At 40.3% G+C, this 22,886-nt stretch overlaps 1 protein-coding gene across 1 annotated transcript in view; it reads right to left on the reverse strand.

Moving 5' to 3' along the window:
- Positions 1 to 3,275: 3,275 nt before the first annotated feature.
- xrcc1 (X-ray repair complementing defective repair in Chinese hamster cells 1) overlaps positions 3,276 to 22,886 on the reverse strand; it is a 39,040-nt gene continuing 19,429 nt past the window's right edge. The window contains exons 10-19 of the mRNA XM_010776828.1: positions 20,114 to 20,276; positions 19,794 to 20,028; positions 18,159 to 18,275; positions 13,238 to 13,319; positions 12,617 to 12,716; positions 7,486 to 7,534; positions 5,474 to 5,607; positions 5,114 to 5,204; positions 4,922 to 4,997; positions 3,276 to 4,321 (exon numbers count right to left, since the gene is read on the reverse strand). Of these exons, the coding sequence (XP_010775130.1) occupies positions 4,214 to 4,321; positions 4,922 to 4,997; positions 5,114 to 5,204; positions 5,474 to 5,607; positions 7,486 to 7,534; positions 12,617 to 12,716; positions 13,238 to 13,319; positions 18,159 to 18,275; positions 19,794 to 20,028; positions 20,114 to 20,276 (1,155 nt within the window). The 3' untranslated portion in view covers positions 3,276 to 4,213. The remainder of the gene's footprint in view (positions 4,322 to 4,921; positions 4,998 to 5,113; positions 5,205 to 5,473; positions 5,608 to 7,485; positions 7,535 to 12,616; positions 12,717 to 13,237; positions 13,320 to 18,158; positions 18,276 to 19,793; positions 20,029 to 20,113; positions 20,277 to 22,886) is intronic.

Raw genomic sequence — 22,886 nt, forward strand, 5'->3', positions numbered from 1 at the left:
AGCCAAAGAAATCTGAAAACCCTGGGCCCCCGAGTCTGTCCTCAGGCCAGTCACGATCTCCGGAGGGGGCTCTCTGTAGCGGGTCAAATTAGTTATTGGTTTCAACAGTCACATTAAAACAGTTACTAAAAAACACGTTTACTATCACTAAAGAACATATCTATGGATTTAAAAGACTAAAGTCATCAGCAGGATTTGGAAAAATAATGTCCATGCTTTTATCTTCAGTAGACTGGACTAATGCAATGGTGTCTCACAGGCTCACTAAAAAATCTATTAGAAGCTGCCAGGTGATTCAGACGCTGCTGCTCGAGGTCCTCACTAACACTAAGAAAGTGGATCACAACCATCCTGTTCTGAAGTCTTTACACACACTGGCTTTCCCTTGTGTCAAAGAAATAGATTTCAAAATACTGCTGGCTGTTTATAAAGCACTGAATGGTTTAGGCCCAAAATATGTTTTCTACCTCTCTGCTAAATGATTGAAACGATCCAAGTCTCTCAGGTCGTCAAGGGACTGGTCACTTCTGTCCCCAGAGTCCAGAACTAAACCTGGAGAAGCAGGCCGTTCAGTTTATTATGCTCCAATAATCTGGAAGCAAACTCCCAGAAAACCCGACCTGCAGGTCCCGCTGCAACTCTGACTACTTTTAAATCCAGGCTGAAGACTTTCTTTTTGTCGGCTGCTTTCTAATTGAACTATTCATATCTTAAACTGCACTGTAACTTTTATCCAGGTATTTTTTCTTTAATGTTTCTTTTTAATTTAGTTTTTCTTTTAATGACTGATTTTAAATGCCATTTTCTTAAATGTCTTTCATTTTTTGTAAAGCACTTTGAATTGACTTGTGTTGAAAAGTCTATATAAATAGAACTTGCCTTGCCTTGCCTATAGTAAAGATTTCATTGTGACACATAGCAATGATTTGTTGTGGGAATTCATGGTGAATAAATTATACTCTAGGTTAACGGTACTTCTTGCTATCACTACTCACCGACACTATAAAACCTTGTCCCTCATGCTAGCCCTGACAACACCGTAGGCACACCTTCATCTAGCTGCAACTGTTACGTGTCCTGACTTGTAGTGATTCTCTCTAATCTACACTCTTCTTGTCATCTTTTGTGAAAACGATATCGACTGGTAATTGACACAAGCCATTTGCTTCTAAGTTAATTCACGTGGCCTACAAATGAAAGCTTGGTTAAAATTATGCAAAGCAGCTCGCCGCCGAAAGTCAAATTCAGCTTTATTGTCAAAAAATTCACCATGTGTTAATCATCCAGAATATCGAAATATCGTTTCCCACAGTGTGACATGTATACATAAAACAAAAAGGGCCTAGATAACCGGGGTATACAGTTTAAAATGTTAATATATTTAAAGTGTTCAAAGTGCAGTTTCAGTGCAAGTCAGTTGAAACGATCTTAAATTGGCGTGACGTTGAAGTCGTGCGACCCTGCTGCTGTACTGGCTTGTAGTTCGTTTATAGCATAACGTTAGCATTTCGCTTTTGGCGACTAGATTTATGATTCAAAAATTATAAAAGTAGGGTTGACATGTGGAGATTATCCGGCTGAACAAAACGTGATCCCTCTCTTAAATGTGTGTCAACCACATACCTTATTTCGAGCTATTTTCCAAAATCCTATGGAGAATTTGCATTGGTTTTTCGCGAAGGAACCGGAAGAAGTTTACTTCCGGGTTTTACGACGCGTCACTGCGGTTCTCTATGCTAGCGCTGCAACAAATTGTATGTGATTAGCTTAGGGGCGGGACATCTCTTACGGTTGACCAATCACAACAGAGCCGGCTAGCTAACCAATCAGAGCAGACTGGGGTCTGGTTTCAGACAGAGGGTGAAAAGAGGTGCTGCAGCACAACAAATCAAGACCATTTTGAAGATTAAAGCATGATAACATTTCACAATAGAGGCATACAGTTATGAGACCTGAAAATGAGCATAATAGGGCAACTTGGTGCCATCAGGTCTGCTTCATTTGAATTTGCAGGAGCATCTGTCTGCAGGGGCGAATTTTAACCTTTAACTTGATCTAGTCAGTCTATTCATTAATACTTAATTACATTGAAATCCAGTGTGAATAACCATTCAATAAAAAGTGTTATACAGTATCATGACAATGCTGGGTGACAGAGTAAAGAGAACATCTTGTGTTGGCTTACTTTGGGCTGAAAGATATCAGATAAAAGCTCAGAAACATAGTGCTAGCAGTCCCTTTCAGAAGTGTTCCCGTTTCATTGTCTCAACACATTCAAGTAGATTTAATGTGGAGTTTATTCACAAGGAAAAATACCTTCGACAGCTTAAGTGAAAACAGATTGCTACGAAAAGTATCTTAATTAGAAATATAAAATATAAATGACTTCTTTGAAAAATGCCCCCCACCACCACTGAGTCAGTACTGTAGGAAGATCCTGAGATGAAATAGAGAATATAAGATTAAAGAACTGAAATCTTATTTGTTTTTAAAACATCAGAAAATAACTATCCGTGCAATACACCTACCTACTGTACATACAAATTGAAAGATTGAAACAGGGTGCCGGTGATAATGAGGATTACATCTACAAAGTCAAACAATGTTCGATTTTCTTAGCAGTCATCCAAGGTCATTGCTGAATTTCACAGGAGACATAAAAATGCAATGAGCAAGGAATAAATCTGACAGAAAGTGATCAAGGTGACAAGAATAAGATGGTACGATGGGACAATTTGAAAGCAGCCCACCCTCTCTGCTATCTTTACAACCAAACTGCATTTAAATGAAATATGACATCGTATCAGGATGATGCCCTAAGCTGCTGTAAATTCTCTTGTTTCATTCGTACGTGTTCAGGTCCTAAATGGATCGGACCTTGCACTCTAGCTCTTAATGGGAAGCACCAGGTGCAAGGCAGCCCACATTTCTCTCCTGTGTGAATTATCAAGAAGAAAAGTAAAACAGTCTGATCCTTGGCTACTCTAAAAAGGCATCCAAACATTTCCATCTTTCCGGCAGCCTCTCTCCCCGCAGCCCTCCCCTTCTCCCCTTCTCACGTCTACTTTCCAGCTTTCTAATCCCCTTGACTGAAGAGCAGAAGACCCGGTGGCTCCGGGGCACAAAACAGGACGAGAAGTAAATTGAAGAGAGAGGAGAAAGCGTTTCAAGAGAGAAGTGCCTCTCGAGCTGCAGCCACAGAGAGGGAGGAATAGGAAGGGACGAGAGCAGCTGAGTGCAAAGACAGTTAGATGAATAATTGTGAGAGAAATACCTTCCATTAAAAACCAATTTTTTTATTTTGACAAAATAATTAAGTAGCATAAGAACAAAAACAAGTTAAAGAGACTTAAATTGCTTCGGAAAAGCAGGCGGTAAGCTCGACAACTCTTCTTCTTGTCTTATGAAGCATTAAGGAACTCTCGAGTGACGCGAAACACTGACGTCTGTTTCAATTTCTTCTAATATTCATTCCACGAACATGACACAAAAACCAAATCACAAACTCAAGCATTATCAAGCATTGACACAGAGAAATCCATCACTTTCCAAATCATGGCTTATAATAAAATAAAAGGAGAAAAACAAACTCCAGAATTTATTTATTGTTGTAGAATACTGTTTCCTGATTTCTGCATTGTGGTAGCTGCAGCAATGGAAAAATGGCACTTTTCTTCAGCTGACTTTCACTGCTGGTTTCATAATGGTCTCCCCGCTTACCCAAGTCAGAGTGTTATCAGTGCTGCTGGCAGTGAGGACGGCGGGGTAATTTATTTCCAGAGAGTCTGAGGTTCTTGAGGTGAGCAGCAACAAACTGCATCCCAGTAACAGAGGAATCAGAGTGTGTGTGCTTTGCCCACAAAGAAAGAGCGCTTGACACGACACTGATGAAGAAGATTTTCCCTTCTGGCCAAGCTAAAACTAACAACCTTGAACTAAAAAGCTAACAATGAATCTTAACCTTATCCTAACATTACACACCACATTTTAAAAATATTCTTCTCCCATCTTAGCAGAAAGCAAGGAACATCAGGGTTGACCCCGTTTCATGATGGCCAGTAGAAAGTGTAAAAGCATTAATGAACTGTAGTTTGTTTATTGCTTGTCTCTCGGGAAGCTGCAAATCAGAAGAAAGAAAAACCTTTGCTCCATTGTTCAGGAAACTGAGCTTAAGTGTGTCTGCTCATCTGTGTGTGTACGTACAGGATATTGCTCAGGGGACAACGGAGTAGGGCTGATAGGGCAGAATCTTTTGTCGTTCATTGATTGCGTAAATCCATGCGGGTTTGACAAAGTTCAGATTGCCGTTCTCCATCAGCGCCTGAGAGGAAATAGAGAGTGAAAGCGAGGGGAAAGAAAGATCATCCAGTGTTGCATTATAATGCACACACAACAAAACGGTATGACCCTTTAAAAAGCTCTGAAACTCTGCTTGTTCAGATGCTTTCAAGGCTCTCAAATACCCTTTTCAAAAAGATTAAAAAGGACACTCTTTCCCAACAGTGTTGCGTTTTCACTGCAAGGCTTAAATACTCAGGTTCCCAATTTGCTGCAATGCTTTTATTTATACCCTGTGAAAAGAGAAGGAGCTGCTTAAAAGCAAATGCCAAAGAAGTATTTTTGCCTTTGTGATATGTCTTCCTTTGCTACTTTTTAAAGATGGAGCTGTGCACTCTGTATAATTGACCATTCGATAAACCAACCCCCACCCGCAAAGCCAAACAGATAAAAGAGTCTAAATGATGTGTTTGAAGGATATATCCATGTTGTCAAAGATTTCAGCAGAGAACAAAAGGGTTAACAAATATAAAGATAAAGCCCGTAGATCACAGTGTGCGTAACCTCCTAAGACTCGTGTCCTTATTCACAGAAATGTTGAAATCTAATGTTTTTTTAGGGGGAAACGAAAAATGAAACTCACGTCTTCAAAGGAGTCGTGCCACCCTTCACTGGTCACCACAAACTGCACCTTCTCCGTCATGTAGTCCTCGATCAGCCTGCAGCCAAGATCATTTTATGTTTCTATACGATCATCATGAACATCTCAGTGAATTCCCATGACCAATTCAAGTAGTGATGCACTTGTGTTGTGCTCTTAAATTGTGTTTCTCACCCGTTGAAGGCAACAATGTATCTCAGCAGAAGGCGCCTCTCGTTGTTGGGAAATTTACCATAGAGGAAGAAGTGCTTTCCTCTCAGGAAGTCTGGAGTAAATGGGCAGATTAAGGCTTACTACTATAAAATGGGAATGTGGAGCAATTACAGGTGCTATTTGATAAAGGGTGAGAAAGGACTCGGAGCAAAGCACAGAAGAAAAACTGAGAAAAACAGTTGATGTTTGTGTGTGGTGTTTCCTGAAAGCCATCCAATTACTTTCTGTCAGGGTTTGCAATGTCCAAAGAGTAATGGAGGACATCTTGTTTCTTTGATAGGAACAGACAGAGACAGGAGACGAGAACAAAGAGAGCCTCACCTGGGAGCTCAGGGATGGGGAGATCCTCTTCAGCCTCAGCGTCTGTGTTTTCATCTGTGGACCCCCCGTATGGATCCTCCTGCTTCACCTTCTTGTCTGATGAAGCTTTCTTCTTTCTGCTCTCGTGCTCCACCCTATTACAGGGACAGGAACATGACCCCTTATATTGTTGTATCAATTGTGCTACTGCCTGCAGCTCAAAGGAAGAAACTTCTCGACATTGTTTTAGTGTCAGAGCACTTCTCCCAATCCAACTTTATTTATAAAGCACTTTAAAACCTCCAGACCAAAGTGCTGTTCAGAGAAATACAAAGGAATCCCACAGCACAGCTCGCAAAACAAAACAAAAATAAAGGTACGAACACAAAATAAACAAGAATACGAATAAAAGCCATATAGTAAAAACAATATACCATTTAAAAAGCAATAAAAGCAACAATCTACAAAACGCAGAACGCTAAGGAGAAGAGGTGGGCTTTAGACGCTGACTGCGTAGGAGCCTGTGTAACGTGGAGGGGCAGAGCGTTCCACAGTGTTAGGGGCCGTAAAAGGGAAAAGCACGGTCCCCTTTGAGCTTTAGCTTAGTTTTCGGCACATTAAGGAGCAGGTGATCAGCTGACCTGAGAAGGCGAGTGTAGGGGTGTAGCAGCTCAGAGAGGTAGGGCGGGGCCAGGCCATTGAGGGATTTAAAAGTAAATAAAACATTTTTTAGAATGAATCCTAAAATGTCTGGAAAACCAGTGCGGTGAAGCTAAAATGGGGGGAATGTGCCCATGTGCTAATGGCAGTCACACTGGCAGGGTCAACAGATCTCACTTTCTTAGAGCTTATGAGTCTTTTTCTAAAAAAGCTCCTTCTTTGACACTGCTTTTAGTCCCTTTAGAGCAGAGGTGTTCAAACTTTTTTCACAGAGGGCCACATACAGAAAAAATATAAGAAGGTCTGGGCCGCTGACTCGAGGTATTTTGCCTTTTAAGTTACAAGTTGGAAAAATCAATCCAATGTAGGTAAATCATTCTTGATACTTGAAAATGCGTTAAGAAAGAAACAGCTCACAGCTCTCCAGAGAGTTTCATTTATTGTGTTGGCAGCTCATTCCTTAAAACAGAAGCTTCAGAATGATTATCATAAGAGGAAATATGAAGGGTATATTTCAAGGTTGTTATGAAAATAAGTTATTGGGCTTTTTTCTTATCAACTTAGATTTGATAGAACATGTTTTCAACTTTAATTGACTGAATTTATTTTAAAAGTGGGCTTATTAACACATGAATACTGTGTAATATATTTGAACATATATATTTAAGAAGTACAAAGCAGAAGTTTAAAATACTTAAGTCATTATACTTTTTTTATTTGCTGAGTGAGGGCCGATTGAAAATGGTCCGCGGGCCGCATTTGGCCCCTGGGCCATAGTGTGGACACCCCTGCTTTAGAGTATATACGCGATATAGAGTGTGAATTACGTATAACCATCTTTAAAAAGAGATAATTCAGTTCATCCTATATATCAGTATGAACGCACACCACACAGACCATATATAAGATGGTAGTTTAAGAGTTGTTGTATGAAGTAAAACAACAACTCTCTCTTCTCAACATAATCTTTCAGTTCCTGGTTCCAAGAAAAACCTTCAACCACTCCCTCAGCAATTAGTGGCTCTAAAGTTGTGAGTGTTTCTGTCAAACCTCTTTTACAGATTATCTTGAAAGGAAGAAATAGCCGAAAACAACAACATCTATTTGGTCCCTTGGGAATCCGCTACAACACTGACATAATTAAGAAGCATAATACAAAATGCCAATAAAATATCTGACTGATTTCACACAATCGTTCACTTAGGTCACAAGCTAGTTTTTTTGTTGATGCAGAAAACAATGCTTATTTAACAAGCACAGTAGGTTGTTAAAGCAAAACAATGAGATTCTGTGGACAACATTTAATTACATGGAAGAACAAACTCGCCCACATCATTACACACAGCATCGTTCACATGATTTGTTTTGTTTACCTCTGCAGCTCGTCCTCAGTGTCCACGGCAGACTCATCATCTCCACTTCCTGTCAATAGTAGTTGTCAATATGGTAAAACTGTCAATATGCAAGGCTTATTTTACTGCATGAAAAGACCTTGCAAATGTGTGTAATAAGCGAGTATATTTATAGGTAATCATATCAGTTCATTGGTTCAAGGTTCTTTATTTGTCATACGAACATAGCTACAGAGTAGTTATGTCGATGAAAATCTTCAACAGTGCAACACAATTATACAGAAAAACAGAAAAATATAGTAAATAGTAAATATTAAAAAGTAAATAGAAAAAGAAAAATAGTAGTAATAGAAAAAGTGAAGTAGTGAAATAAGAGTCTGTTGGAGCTATATATATATATATATATATATATCTCTTTATATTATTTAATAGTTTAACATTTATTTTCTTGCTGTTTATTATTATTATCATTTATTTATATGTATTCTTAGTTAGTTTCATAAGTTAAAGTAGTTTCTATGCTTTTATTTTGAAGGCATGTTTTGGACACTGGGTGATTAGAGCACCTGGTGTAATTGTATATATTGGAGACAGGTGGAGGTGGGAGCCAGAGCACTAGTAGGCAAACGTTTTTTTNATTTCATTAGGGAAACTGTAAATAACGGAAAGTTAACTTTGGAGTACTGCCCTACCGAGTTAATGATTGCTGATGTCATGACCAAGCCAGCTACAAAGCTACAACTGAAGAGGTTTGCTCAAGACATGTTTGGCACTTAAAAGTGCACGAGTGTATTCACATTGTTAAGGCAAAAGATAAGCCTTATTGTTGGAGCTATATATATCTCTTTATATTATTTAATAGTTTAACATTTATTTTCTTGCTGTTTATTATTATTATTATCATTTATTTATATGTATTCTTAGTTAGCTTCACAAGTTAAAGTAGTTTCTATGCTTTTATTTTGAAGGCATGTTTTGTGCACTGGGTGATTAGAGCACCTGGTGTAATTGTATATATTGGAGACAGGTGGGTGGTGGGAGCCAGAGCACTAGTAGGCAAACGTTTTTTTACCAGGGTGTTTCAAGCCAGCAAAAGGAAAGCCATAGGAAAGGCTTAAGGAAAAGGGATATAGGAAACCTGTTCGTTGTACTTTGTTATCGGAATAAACTGCACAAATGGAGAATCTTGTCTGGACCTGGATCATTGCCCTGCGTAAGATCTGCTAACTAGTGCCTCAGCGGCTGTATTATTTTAAGTTAATTATCTGTTTTATTTCTATATGATTTTGGCCGCTACAGAGTCTATATGCAAGCGTTGACAATAAATCCTTGTTTCTTAAATTACCACCACTGTAGTTTGATCTCTAAACCAAATATTAGAATCAAATGTCCAAAAATGAAATCTTCTGAGTCATTTTTCATGTTTTTTACAACATGCTATGCTCTTATGACGCGATGCGATGTTTGGGGGAGGTGCGATTACATGTAAAGTCAATGCAAAGACGCGGACAAACGCGAATTCGCTCCGACGGCGAGCATGAAGCGGTGGACGCGAATTCCGCGGCGCGATTGAGGCGATTGAAGGGGACAAAAGGTTCAAGGTTCTTTATTGTCAAACTAACATAGCTACAAGTAATTATGTCATTGAAAATCTTAGGTCACAGGCTTCTCCAACAATGTAATACAGATAAGAAAACAATATTAAAATATACTATATTAAAAGTAATACAAAAAGAAAAATAGTTTTAAAAAAGTGAGAGAAAAAAAAAGTGGAATAGTGCAATACGAGTCTATACAAGTTATTGGACTGATATATTAGATAATAGATCAATAATTACTAAGTAAACGCTCGAGTTTAATTTTTTCAACTCAAGCGTCATATTCGCGCGACGCCATCTCGCGGTAGCCAATCAGCGGTGAGGATCTCAGCCTGCCGTCACTGTCGTTCAACCAGAAAACATCAGCTGTTAGCAGTTAGCACACAGCTCCTCATATCTGTTCAGAAACTATACAGAAGTTAAAGAAGAACAAACCACAGACTGCGTTTGTCATGGCGAATACAGTCGCTGGTGAGTGTGGACGGAGCAGATACAACGTTAGCTTAGCCTGATCGATCCGATCTCCATTCAGAAAACACGCATTTTTAAAAGGTTTTTCGCCTGCCGTCTGTCTGCAGACTTGTCAAAGCATTAATTCATGGTTTTTACTAACCGGTATCAGTATGTTGTTACTTCGGCATCATTTTGAAACGTGTATTACAATTAAATCACGGTCAAATATGTTCATTTTGTTGTAGTTGTAGCCCTAGCCAGCGCGTCTTGTTTGAATGATGCGAGTAAACACAGCTGACAGCCGCGGTGAAACTCGAGCGTTTAGAGCGAAGCGAATATTCGCATCGCGTCCGGCGTGAACGCAGCATTACTGTATATTTCCAATATGCATAGCAGAAAGATAAAATGCCATATGAATCCACCCATCAATGACAGACACATATCAGCAGGTTCAATCATGTAACCTTGGTAACACTTGTCCATACAATCCTGTGCTGTTGAGGGGAACAAAAGCAGGTCTAATTGAATGCTGTCGCCTTGCGTGTGTTTGCTGTGTTGCCTCATCGATGCACAGCAACACTTTATTTCTGCCACGGCATTACCATAGAAATGAGAATCATGCACAAGTCCCTTCACAGGTATTACATGTCCCTTTCACGGTGGCCTAGTCGAATCATCCAGTTGTTCTTCATAAAGGTGATGCCTTTTGTCTAATCCCCTCACATTGCCCCCTCGCCCCTCTGACTTCACTCACTCCTCTTCAGCTCCAGATCTAACATCTCTCCATCCCCGGTTAGAATGAATCACTGCCAATGAGTAAAAGCCACTTCATATGTAGCTCTCAAGCTTCGCAATATAATATACACATTTACAGAATGTAATTTATGACTTAATTGCAAGCTTATGCTTTTTCTTTGTTGCTTCCTCCAATTTTTTGGAAACGTGTTATGCGTGTCATTGGAGTTTATTTTCGGTGGGTGACCCTGAGGTAGTGCAGACGTTAAATCAGTGTTTCACATTAACAACATAGACTGTGGTCTGCCCACAAACACACACCCCGTCTCATTCACCACGTTTTAGGGGTCTGACTTTCTTGCAGAGTCATCACTATTCCTATGAAGGCAAAGCCAACTTCCTTTGCCTTTCACTCCGTTAACAAGGAAATGGCCGATAAAGAAATGAATGCAATAACATAAATAAAGAATAATATGTATAATATACAATATAGCCTACAGAAAAGTTCTATAAAGACAGTCAAGTCCTAGCACTTGGCAGATGTAACAAAACCACAGCATGAGATCTCAGACAATAGCTACTTGCCACTCTCTGTGAGATCAAAGAGCATATATAAGTTGGTAGTTTACCCAGCATGACTTTATAGATAAACATGTACCAGTGACAGAGCCTCCGTACAGTTACGGCCCGTCCACACAGCAGCGTGCGTTGAAGCTTGCCGGCGAGGGGGGGGCTGAAACTCGACCAACAACCAATCACATGAATCTCCGGCCCCGGACACACGAGCATGCGGTTTGATTGGCTAGAGCTTGTACTGGCATATGATTCGATTGGCCGAAGCTTCAAAAGTTCAAAACATTGCTCAACTTTTGCTTCGCTCCCACAATGCAGTTCGGCGAAGCGTGACGTCACCCCATTCAAAGTGAATGGGCAGATGCGTTGAAGCTTCAACGAAACGCGGCTGTGTGGACGGGCCGTTAGTGAAGGCAAACCTGCCCTGGCATACTGGGTACAGTGACGAGTTAATACTTTACAGTTAGTAACAAATCTCAGCGCACTGTGATAGGCGGCATCTAACTTGATCAGGTCGGCAGGTGCATTCATATAGATCAGATCACCATAGTCCAGCACAGGTCAAAAGGTCACAGAGACTAGCCTTTTCCTGGCCTCAAGCGAGAAACAGGACTTGTGTCTGAAAAATATATCTTTTGAACCATTTTAACATTTTAAAAGATTTCAGGAAGCAGAAATTTCTCAATTCAAACCTTAATTTCCAGATGCAAACAAAAAGAACAATTTAAAAACAATCTATTCACATGCGAACTTTTAGACTTAGAAGTCTGTTTTCTGATTAACTACAGATGGTAAGTTGTCATCATCATATTGTATTGCTTTACATCTGTGGCTTTTGTTTATAATTTAAACTAAACGTTATTACACAGGGCCTCTTCTACACCATCTTAAACCTTAAATATAAGGACTTTAAATATTTGTAAAGATGCGTACTGTAACTCCGGACCCAAAAGAATGTTGTGAAAAGTCAACTCCACCAAACGTGATCATTTGTATTTCTGCACAAAAATCCTAGAGAAATTCCTTCAACTATTAGTGAAGATCAATCATCAGTGAAAGAACCTTCTCTGTTCAGACATAAAAGAAACTCATCGCAGTTTGTCGAGTATGGCAGGACTGTTTTATTCTGGGTGGAAAGTCTGAGGAAATCTACATTTAATTTGAAATGAAATCCACTAATGCTCAGACACTTTTCTTTCCTCACCTACCAAGTCATTTAAGGACAAGACTTTATACAGACTCTCCCTTTGGCTATTCTTTTTTGACTGGCTTTAATCTGAGCACATGGTACATAACCCAAGGTTTTACCTCAAGGTTCAACATCACTTTTAACTCAGTTCAAAGACGCACCAAAGTAAATAAGACGGCCTTCACGACATGCTGAAATGCTCGTTTTTCCTAATTAAGGTTTTTTTAGTTTGTTCCTTTTCTCTCAGTGTATTCAAAGTGCCTCTTGAGCTTGGCTTTCATTCTTTTATTTCCTCTATTTATCTTTTCAACTGACTGACAGCCCACTTCTTCCCCCATCAATACACCCTGTACTGTATGTGTGCCTGTTTCTGATTAACTTCAATTAAAGTCAAATGACAAACAATATGAGTCTTTCTAAAGCTCTCGTCTAGCATGCACTTTCCAGAACAATGAATGGCCTTTCTTTTTTATCCAAAGAGTTTCTGAAGTACGTATAGAAATGAGTGGAGTGGCTATGATGACTGAATCTTAAACGAATGCGCGGGTAAACTTCAGTTCAATTGTTTCACAGTGTGACTTTATAAAGTAGTTTTGCCTCAAACCTGGTTCATCCACATCAGTTGAGCCAGCATACTCATCCTCGTCTTTCTTCTTCTCTGGCGTCTTTTTCGGGGTCACTTGTCTCTGCTGCTTTGGTGGAGTCTGCAAGAACAACATGGACAACGTTTTAAAACTGTCCGTTAGAAACTCGAAAAAGTATTATTGATGTCTTTAATGTCAATCTCCCACGGGCCGTTTCTCAATGTCGAGGACGCTTGCTTGGTAGCACACGTACGCTGGGCATTTAAGCCAGTCCTTCGGCGCCACTCGATGACATAGTATGCTTGAAATAGTGGCTTTGGAGCAGCTTTACTCGACATTGAGAAACACCCTCAGTTTGTGTTTACGGAGAGATCGAAATGACGTTTCCAACAATCCCGAATGTAAAATTATACCGATATGTATATTCTATACACACAGTCAGACACATTTACACATATGCACACATTAAGATAAAAAAAAAACACAGCAATCAATATATACTTCAATATCTTTGGTGCAAGATTGTCCATAAAATGTGAATTTATTGCAGATTGTCCATAGCAGCGTAACAAAAAGTGTCTCGTGCTGGATTTGAGTATCTGAGTGATTAGATAATTAGCCTACTAAAAAACAAAATGTACCTTTGTCCTCACTTCCTCTTCACTCTGTTCATCCACTTCCATTTCGCTCTCTGAGCTTGACTCTGCTCCATCCATCAGATACCTGGAGAAAGACAAAGAACGGGAGAAGGAAATGTGTCAGGATGATTAAAGGCCAGAGGGAAAAAGAACACCTGCACGATATATCCTGCTATCAATCAGCTTTGCTATGTTTCAAATGGCAGTGGGCCATTGTCGCGCAATAGTAGAACAAAGGATCAGAACCCAGGTAATACTTTTCACCAGACGTTTAATATCCTGATATTTTAAACATTACCGATGCCAAAAGCTTTGAAGAGCGTCTGCTGGAAAGAAAGTCTGAGCTACTGCAGTAGAGGGGAAAAGAGTAGAAAACCTTTCAACCCACGATTTGTCCCAGAACTCTTCGTGTCTATTTTAGGGATGATCGACCCAACAGGTTGAGTAAGCAAGTACAAATCCCTCCCCCTTTACATGGAGATACACAGTCTACATCCAATCTAACCTTAAAGGTCCCATGTCATGCTTTTCCGGTTGTTACCCGTCCCCTTGTGTGTTATGAAGCTTTTTATGCATGTAAACGGTCTGCAGTCACAAACCCTCAAAGTACACCCTGTAGCGAGTAAAACTCTAACACAGAACAGACCCGTCTGTGCTGCCACAGAACGCCTCGTTGGAGATTTCTCTTTTTCCATTGTTTTCTTCCTGGGTACAGTGACGTGCCCATACCCAAATGGACCCATTGGTCCAAATAGACCAATCCGTGGAGCCGTTACGTTACACACACTTCCTCACACACACACACACTCAATCTTTTCTCGGCTGCAGCTCCGCCGAGTTCTCCTCCGAGAGCGGGCGCGGCGAGGCTGTGAGTCGGAGTGTGAGCACACACACAAACTCCCAGACAGGCGGCGGGTGTGTGCGTGTGTTCGGGCTGTGTTTCGCAGACGGCCACTGGGTTCATAGGGAGGGGGGGGGCAGGAGCTCCAACAAGCCGTTTAGGACAGAGAGTGAATACACATACTATACAGAGATGCAGAGAAACCAATGTGATTTTGGAAAATTGCACAATATAAAGCTATTCTAGTAGACCTCAACAATGGAATTATGATCAGTAGAAATGGCCATGTCATGGGACCTTTAATGTTAACCATTAGCAGAACAAAAACCCAAAAGAGGGAGTATATCTGCAAAGGTTAAGAGAGAGGGGGTGGAATCAAATCTAAATGTTCAAAATGTGAGAGGGTTCAATGAGGGCCTGACACATCTCCTCACCCTCTCCATATATTTCTCTCCAGCTATGAAGGCACCTGCACGGTATTAGACTGAAGGAGGTGATACCACTTTTAAGCTATAATTATTACCGCTCACTCAGTAGGGAGACATTTCACAGACCTATGCTTTCTTCTCTTATTGAACTCAGTACCAAGGAAAGAAAAAAGAGGAATGACACCGTGGGTGAGTAGTAAGGAGTAAGGCAGAAGCAGTTGCTTATGGCAATAAAAGTGTCATCCTAAGAAGCAGACCAACAAGCTGGATCTGCTCCTTTTACAGAGAACTGGAGTCACAGGTTGTTAGAGATGGTACAACATTAAAGCATGATGAAAGCTTCTGCTTTTTTTTTTAAAGTTACATTTTCCTCCACAATTTTAGAAACAAGTAACGAGGTGCCCCCACTTCAGCCCTCAACGATGCTAAACAAATTGCACATATCATAAAATGTATAAGATTACAGGGTTTTCCCTTGTATTATAATTCATATAAAAATGGATGTGGAGAACATCAATGGTCTTCGTTGGCTTCTATTCAATCAATCAGCAACTTTATTAATCCCGCAAGGGGCAATTGGTTGTGAGCAGACACAGGCAGGAACCTACAGGAAGAAAGCACACAGATACACCCGGGAGCCTGGATGTGGATCCTTCCAATGTCCACGATAAGTAGTTTCATAGCATCACAATAAATACATAAATAAATAATCAAGTTAAAAACCCTATCAAGAATTTAAAAGTTTGAGTGCAGAAGGGATGAATGATTTTGGAAAGCGATTTTGTCTTAAGAGTAGGTAGAGCATATCTACGCCCTGATAGCAACACATGAAATTCGTCTGCAAGAACGTGACCTGGAGAGGCCAGTATGCTTTCTGCTTTGCGCAGAATCTGCTGGTTACAAAAGGAGTTTAAATCCCTCCGTTTCACTCCGATGGCCTTAGAGCAGGTTTTAACAATGTTGTTCAGGCTGTTCCTGTCTTTCAGTGGAAGCAGATAAAAGAAAAACAAATAAGGCTCTCAATAAATGCTTGGTAATTGCAGTTCTTTAGCAAGTTCTAGGGTGTTGTTTTTTAGTATCTGATCTAGTTTTTTCCAAATTGGATAGATGAATATGGTTATAATTACAACGGTGGAATATGTTCCACCAAATGTATTCATCTCAGTCTTCCACAAACCCTCCGTTGTGATGAGATGCTCCTCGAGGGCTCTCCTCTCTTTCTGTCCATCTCTGGACCGTCACTGGTCACTGGGGCACTTAGTCTCTTTTAAACATACACTACACTTTACATGACGTAAGCATGGCAGGAGCTGAAGCAGCTGAAGCAGCTGAAGCAGCTGAAGCAGCGGACGTGCCCCCCCCACCCTCAGAGAGAAGTGTGTGCATGATGGAGCGACAGTTTGAGAGGGTGCGTATTTGTTTGGGCACTTGAGATCATCAAAGTAAGTGGACCCTTTAATTACCCATAGCAGATGCAGCTTTTAAATAAAGGACACATCATCAAAGCTGCACGCTGCACAATAGCAGATCAGGGAGACGGGGGGGGGAGACGGGGGAGGGCAAGGGTGAGAGATCTTTGACAGAATGACAGTCGAGCGTAAGGCAGAATGACAACACAGGCTGCACTGAACTTCTCTCTTCTATGCACTTTTAGAAAATCTTAAATGAATGATCAGATTTCATAAAACCACAGCCTTGTATGCCATCGCGCTTGAGCAGTATATACAAATATATATTTTCCTATTCAATTCTCTGGCTCATTTGTACACTGCTGCTGTTCACAGTCATCTCATCAAAAGCGCTTCCATTTGGAGCCTTGAAGATGAACATAAGTCAAAATTGATTGCCGTGCACTCGGTCTCATCCTCACATTTACCCCGCTGGAACCGGATAATAACTCAAATTAAATAACATTCACATTCACGAAAGGTAGGCACACTAATAACAGAGAGCGATGGTTCCGGCAATGACTGCAACCTGACAATTGTTTTTCGTTATCGATTCATCTTTCAATTACTCAATTAAAGAAATTCAATGTGTCATGCTGCAAAATGAAAATATATATTTGTGATTACCACCAACAACGTTAGGCCCCTTCCAGATACTCGCACCACATTCTGAAAATGAGCAGGTTATGCAACGAGACAAGGTCATTCAGTTTATGCGTTAAAAGACTAACTGCTTTCTGAATAGCACAGTGTCTAAGTAAACAGAACACACCGACTTCAATATTCAACATTGTAACTCAGTGATAATGAAGACGTGATCATTGTATTTTTTGTCACTGACTTGTCCTCCATTGAACTTAACTTTGTTGAGTCATACAAATACTTAGCAATGTTTGCTGGAAGCCAGACTGACATCCAAGATTCATAGCCAACATATGAGCCAAAAATTGAAAATCTAACCAGGATTTCTCTATTGAATTAAAGGATGTCTGTCTCTTCCTACCATAAAACCTTTGAGCAGTCAACCTTCATGTCCGTCCTTTACTTTGGAGATATTCTGCATTGTCATGCTGGCCCATCAACACACTGTTAAACCCTGCGTTACACTTATCACAAATAGAATCAATGTTCTAATGAGATAATGGCTGGAAGGACCTCATTATTGTCAAAAGGAAAAAGCCATCTTAACGTTATTTATTTAAAAAGCTCATTAGTCAGGCAAACATGTTGAGGTTCCACGTTGTAAAGAGTCCAAACATTCATTTTATTCCTCCTAACCTTATAAAACATTTTATCTGTCTGGATTTTGGATTGTTCCGGACGAAATAAGGGATGTAGTGATGTTACCTCTAGGAAAAAGTGATGGCTTTTTTAAATTGTTTTCTAATGTAAGCAGCGCTACTCAGTGCCCCCTGAGAACACAGTAATGCGTCTCACCTTGGTATGCAGTCAAATTTGTCAACTGATTCTACATTTCAAATTGCGATAACAATATAAATTGCTGAAAGAAAGACTATATATTTTTAAGAGCTAATTATTTGACAGCTTATACCGTTTCTACCACAACACTAGTTCTGCTAACCTTATATTATTAGCCTGAGACCAGCAAGTTCATAACCATCCAGCCTCATTATCATCATCATTATTACAGAAGCAACTACTATGAAGGAATCCCCTAAACAATAAAGCAAAGCTTCATGCAGTGCGCCACAAGCACAGAGCGATTCTAATTCATTTGGAGCAAGACGAGAGTTCTGCTCCACATTATTCAGTAAAGATTAAAGGGGGGCGATGACAGAAAGGTAGCAGAGGAACCTCCTGTAATGAGGCATATAATCCTATCATATCATTAGAGCGCTGCTGGAGCTGGCTGTGTTGAATTTGTGATCACAGCAGGCATCAGCTGCTCAAGGTTACAATGTTCTCTGCAGCAGGCAGCCATCACCGCTGTGAGAGGTGTATTTATGGACGCTTCAATCAGTGTGAGTGTTGTGTGCAGATTGTGGGATGTAGAGAGTACAGATGTGGCTGAGGGTACAGATGTGGCTGAAGAGAAAGTATTCATCAGAAGAGGATTCACACGTTGGACACATGTTGTGGATGAGTCCTGAGCAGCTGCTCTTGTGGCTAAGGCCTTTTTTTCCCTCCACATGCAATCATCAAAACAGTTTTACTGTAAGATCATTCTTTGGGTTTTGCTCTCTTACTGTTTATAGGTGATCTTCTGTTTTTTCTTATGGCAGTCCAAAACCCATTCCTTCCGCACGATGATGCCCCCTGCTGATTTCACCTGGCTGTACTTGGGGGTGTTAGCGAAGGCACAGCTGGAGATTAAAGGACACACACACACACACATGGTTACATCACCTGAGAGACGATGAAAAGGACAATAGGCTGCCCTCAGAGATCCGGATGAAAACAAACTGAACAGGAGCCTAACACCTTCCAGAAGTCTGTTTTTCATAATAAAACTCAACTACAGATAATAAAAACTCAACATCTGTGGAACAATTATTCATTAAAAAAGGGGTTTGCCCTTCATATAAATCATTATAATTCATTTCTTACTTCATAGTTTATATGACCCAATATGTATAAATGCTCATTTTTATTTTGTATTATTTCTTACTTCATAGTTTCTCCATCATTTGTATTTTTATCTTTGATTTTATTAATCTGTGTGGTCCTGTTTTTCATCCTTACCCTGTTGCTGTTTGAACTACTACATTTCCCCACGGGGATTAATAAAGCTCCATCTTATCTCTTGAATTACGAATATAAAATATTTACCGGTACTTTGTCTCTCAACTGACACATCAATACAGATCAGCCATGTTGCCAAATGTACATTTTAAACACAGCTATGCAATGTGTGATCGACATCCTGCACTATATTATATATATATATATTGCATCTTTTGGCTGGTTCGTAGCTCTGTTAAAACTTCCCTTTGTTTTTATGGACGTATTTCTGAGCTGTCCTTCCCACCAGAGGACTGACTTTATTGTTTCCCCTGCAGTAATTACTTCAGGGTGAGATGAGAAAATCTGATTTAGTTGATGTGTTTCTAAAGACAGTCAACAACACAGTGTTGACACATTGAACTGTTTGTCAATTTGGTGTTTAATCTAACTTTCTAAAAAACAAACTTGCACTAATCATAAAAGATATATGCAGCTGTGTGACAGATGTAGCTTCTCTGCATCAACACTTTCATGCTAAATATCTGAATATATGGCTGTACAATAAGTCTGAAGAAGTCAATTGTAATTGATAAATTACTTAAGTCCCCTACGTGTATTGGGGTTACAGATGGGGTCCAAAACTAGCAAGCCACATGAATGTCTGGCAGCAAATTAAATGTATATGCTACACAAATATGACCAGGATCCGTAGGATTTTCGGAATATTGGGTTGCAGATCAGCATTTTCAAAAGGGGGGTTTGTTTAGCATGAAACACTTGACATAACTAAAAGATAAGTTAAAAAAGAAAGTAGAAAGAAAGTGAGGTCAAAGAAAACTATTTCTGCTAAAAAGCTAGCAATGACTCGAGTCAGAGCTAAACATTTCAGATGTGTGTATCTCACACTGCACTCTAACTTTAATTCATGTACCTTTTGTTGTTCATGTTGTGTTATCTTTGCTTTGAAATTAGTGTTTTTAAATGCCATTTTATAAACATGTTTCTTAATGTCTTTCATTTTTGTAAAGCGCTTTGAATTGGCTTGTGTTGAAAGGGGCTATATAAACAAACCTGCCTTGCCTTGCCATACTATTAAAAGTAAGGACAGCTGAGGCGTTCAGTGTCTTCTACACACTTCCTCTCTGCTGGATACTTACATGAGGTGTGTGGAGTCGGGGGTCCAGTCAGGTCTGTATTTGGCTCCCATGTCCACAGCCTTTTCCCTCAAATCCCCTCTCATGGGGTTTTGGAAGCCGCTGAGGACAAACACGACCCCCTCCAGGAGGCGTTTGAAAGGGACCTGCTGCGCGCTGGCTTTCGGTTGTTTGGGTTTAGGCTCGGGTTTAGAGTGGCTCTCCCGATTCTTATCAGCAGACTTTTGCACCGGGGACGCTGGAGAGATGAATTGCAGGAGTCAAAGAAGCTTCCCAGGTGAGGAAATAATCTATATTCAAGATTCCGGCGCTGTTAGAGTTACCTTTCGGGGTGCTGGAGCTGGGCGTGCCGGCGGGGCTCGGCTTGGGTTTGGGGGCCGCAGCTTTCCCCTCAGGTGAGACAGCTGGGCTGGATTTCTTTGACGGGGGAGGGCCGGAGGAAGGCTTTTGCTCTTTGCTGAACTCAAATGTTCTCTTTGCTGGAGGCTATGTGGAAACAAATTGATATTAGAACTATTGGATACTTTCCAGATTGCAAAAATAACCTTTCCATTAATGTTTACGAGACGTGCGTTGAAAGAGATAATGTTGGATGACGAGTGGACTAGAGCACACATCTGAAAACTGTCTACACATTTCATGCTCTAAAACTGACACCTTGGAAACAACACAACAAGCACTTTTGAGATTACTTCCCGATGCATAGACATGAATTTGTGCAGTTCTAGATGTGTATTTCTTCCAAATGACTTGTAGCGGATATTGACAATCCCCAGAAGTGATTTTCCTCCCAGAGCGAGCTCCTACCGAGTTTTACTGATGGATTTTGATCAGACCAAGGCAATATTTCAAGCCCTACTTTTTAAAGCTGATGAAAGCTGCAATTTAAGCTGCTGCTCACGTACCAGATTCATTCAATAAATTGGATTTCACCAACAAGAACAGAACATAATGAGCAGAGCTTCCATAAGAAATGTGAGGCACTGCCTGTATAATTTAACAGCGTAGGACGCCCTAAAGCTCAGTTGGTAAAGTGCACTGGGACTTGGTACCAAGCGGATTTGTCCCGTGTCATTCCCTCTCCTGTCTCCCTATTTCAAGTCTTTCCTAAAAAGTACTGCCTTTACAACATTTGATAAAACTAAAATAGAATTAACAACAACAATTTTTTGTCTGAAATGTATAAGTTTGTTTATACAAGTCCAAGGAATTTTGGTTCCTGGTGAAGTTTGGAGATAGATGCACAACAATATTAATGACAATATGTGATCAAGTAGATGTTAACAACCCTTTTAAAAACCCTTGAACACATACTTTACTTAACTAGGACAATTTGACAGTTTTGGGTAAAACAACTGTTCAGTGTCAGACCTTATCTTTCCTAGGTATAAAAGTCACGGCTCGCCACTGGCCAAAAATGCCACATTATTGACCCGAAACGCGAAGGGCACAAAAAGCAGACTCAGACGCTCCTCACGGTCCTGACATGCTTCCCGCGTTGACATTTTACCGAAAGCTGCTAAGGTTCTTCAACAAAACGTTCAAATGTAAGAGGTTTATTTCTCATTCAGATCAATGGAAAGGCTCTCCTCTCACAGATCACTGCACATCACCATGGAAACCTTTGATCTCTGCACACAGGTGTTTGATAACATCGTGACCATGGACACCTTTGATCTCTGGGCTCTCACACAGGTGTTATGAATAGGTGCTCAGCACAGAAACAAACACTGACAAACAAAGACTGTCTCAGCCTAATCTTTTCTGTCTGAAGGAGACTTCATACTGACTTCAACATGTTCCACATATTTTATACATTATTGGTGACGTACGGTTTTAGTTCAAAGGTTTGCAGTTAAAATATTCTGCTGCTTTTCAAAGCGTTTTTACTTTCTTTTCTCTTCTTAACACATTCATTCACTACTACTTGCATCAATTTGATTCAAATAATTTCACTTTTCTGCATTTCTACGCTAAGTTCAGCAACACACATACAGTGGGACAAAAAAGTATTTAGTCAGCCACCAATTGTGCAAGTTCTCCCACTTAAAAAGATGAGGCCTGTAATTTTCATCCTAGGTATACCTCAACCATGAGACAAAATGACGCTTAACGCTGATTTGGGTGACTGACTTGGGTAATTCGTGGAGAGCCGAAGAGTTTTCGTTTTGGGGGGGGNGAGGCCTGTAATTTTCATCCTAGGTATACCTCAACTATGAGAGACAAAATGAGAAAAAAAAAGAAATCCAGAAAATCACATTGTCTGATTTTTAAAGACTTATTTAAAAAAATTAGTCGCTTTTCGGCGCCTCCCTCTTTCTTAACGCTGATTTGGGTGACTGACTTGGGTAATTCGTGGAGAACCAAAGAGTTTTCGTTTTGGTGGGGGGGGGCGGTCCGTCAGTCCGTTCATCCGACTGTGACGGACAACTTCTCACTTCAAAAAAGAAGAAGAAATCTAGATCGCAAAATAATTAAACAAGCGAGTGCCTGTTTTTCCTGGCCAAGGACAGGTTCCTTGTAACACAACACGAGCGTAACGTGTCTTCACGTGGTTATGTCTCGTCTGAAAGAGTAACGGAGAGCACCGGACGGCCGCTCCAGCTCTTCAAATATTGCAGTACCCATAAGGAGCCGTACACATGCCGCAGTGTTTGCGAGGCTGTGTCTTTAGTTGTAAGCACAGTGGCGATCTGTTGTTATTAGCATCTGGTTAGCTAGCTATGCTAACGAATTTAAAAGAGCTTTTCTACAATCAGGTGGAAGAAAGCTCTCTCCTGAGAGGCTCAAATAACTCAGGTCAGTGTGAGGTTAAGGCACACCTTGATATGATCATTATAGTTATTAATGAGACATTAGAGACTAAATTATGAACAGGTATAAAATACTATATGAAAGTAACAAAAAAGTTGTTAAAATAACAAGAATAGAGTTTGAAAGAAAAATCTGCTTACAGTTCTATTTCATATGGGTGTTGAGAGATGTATCCATAGATCTCCTTATGTTGCTCTCAAAGTGCACCAGATTGATGCTTTTAACTTCAATATTTAAAAAAAAATCTTCCCAGGGGAGCATGCCCCCGGACCCCCCTAGAGG

This window comes from Notothenia coriiceps, unplaced genomic scaffold (assembly GCF_000735185.1).
Source record: "Notothenia coriiceps isolate Sejong01 unplaced genomic scaffold, NC01 NC01_scaffold00017393, whole genome shotgun sequence".
NCBI classification, from domain to species: Eukaryota; Metazoa; Chordata; class Actinopteri; order Perciformes; family Nototheniidae; genus Notothenia; species Notothenia coriiceps.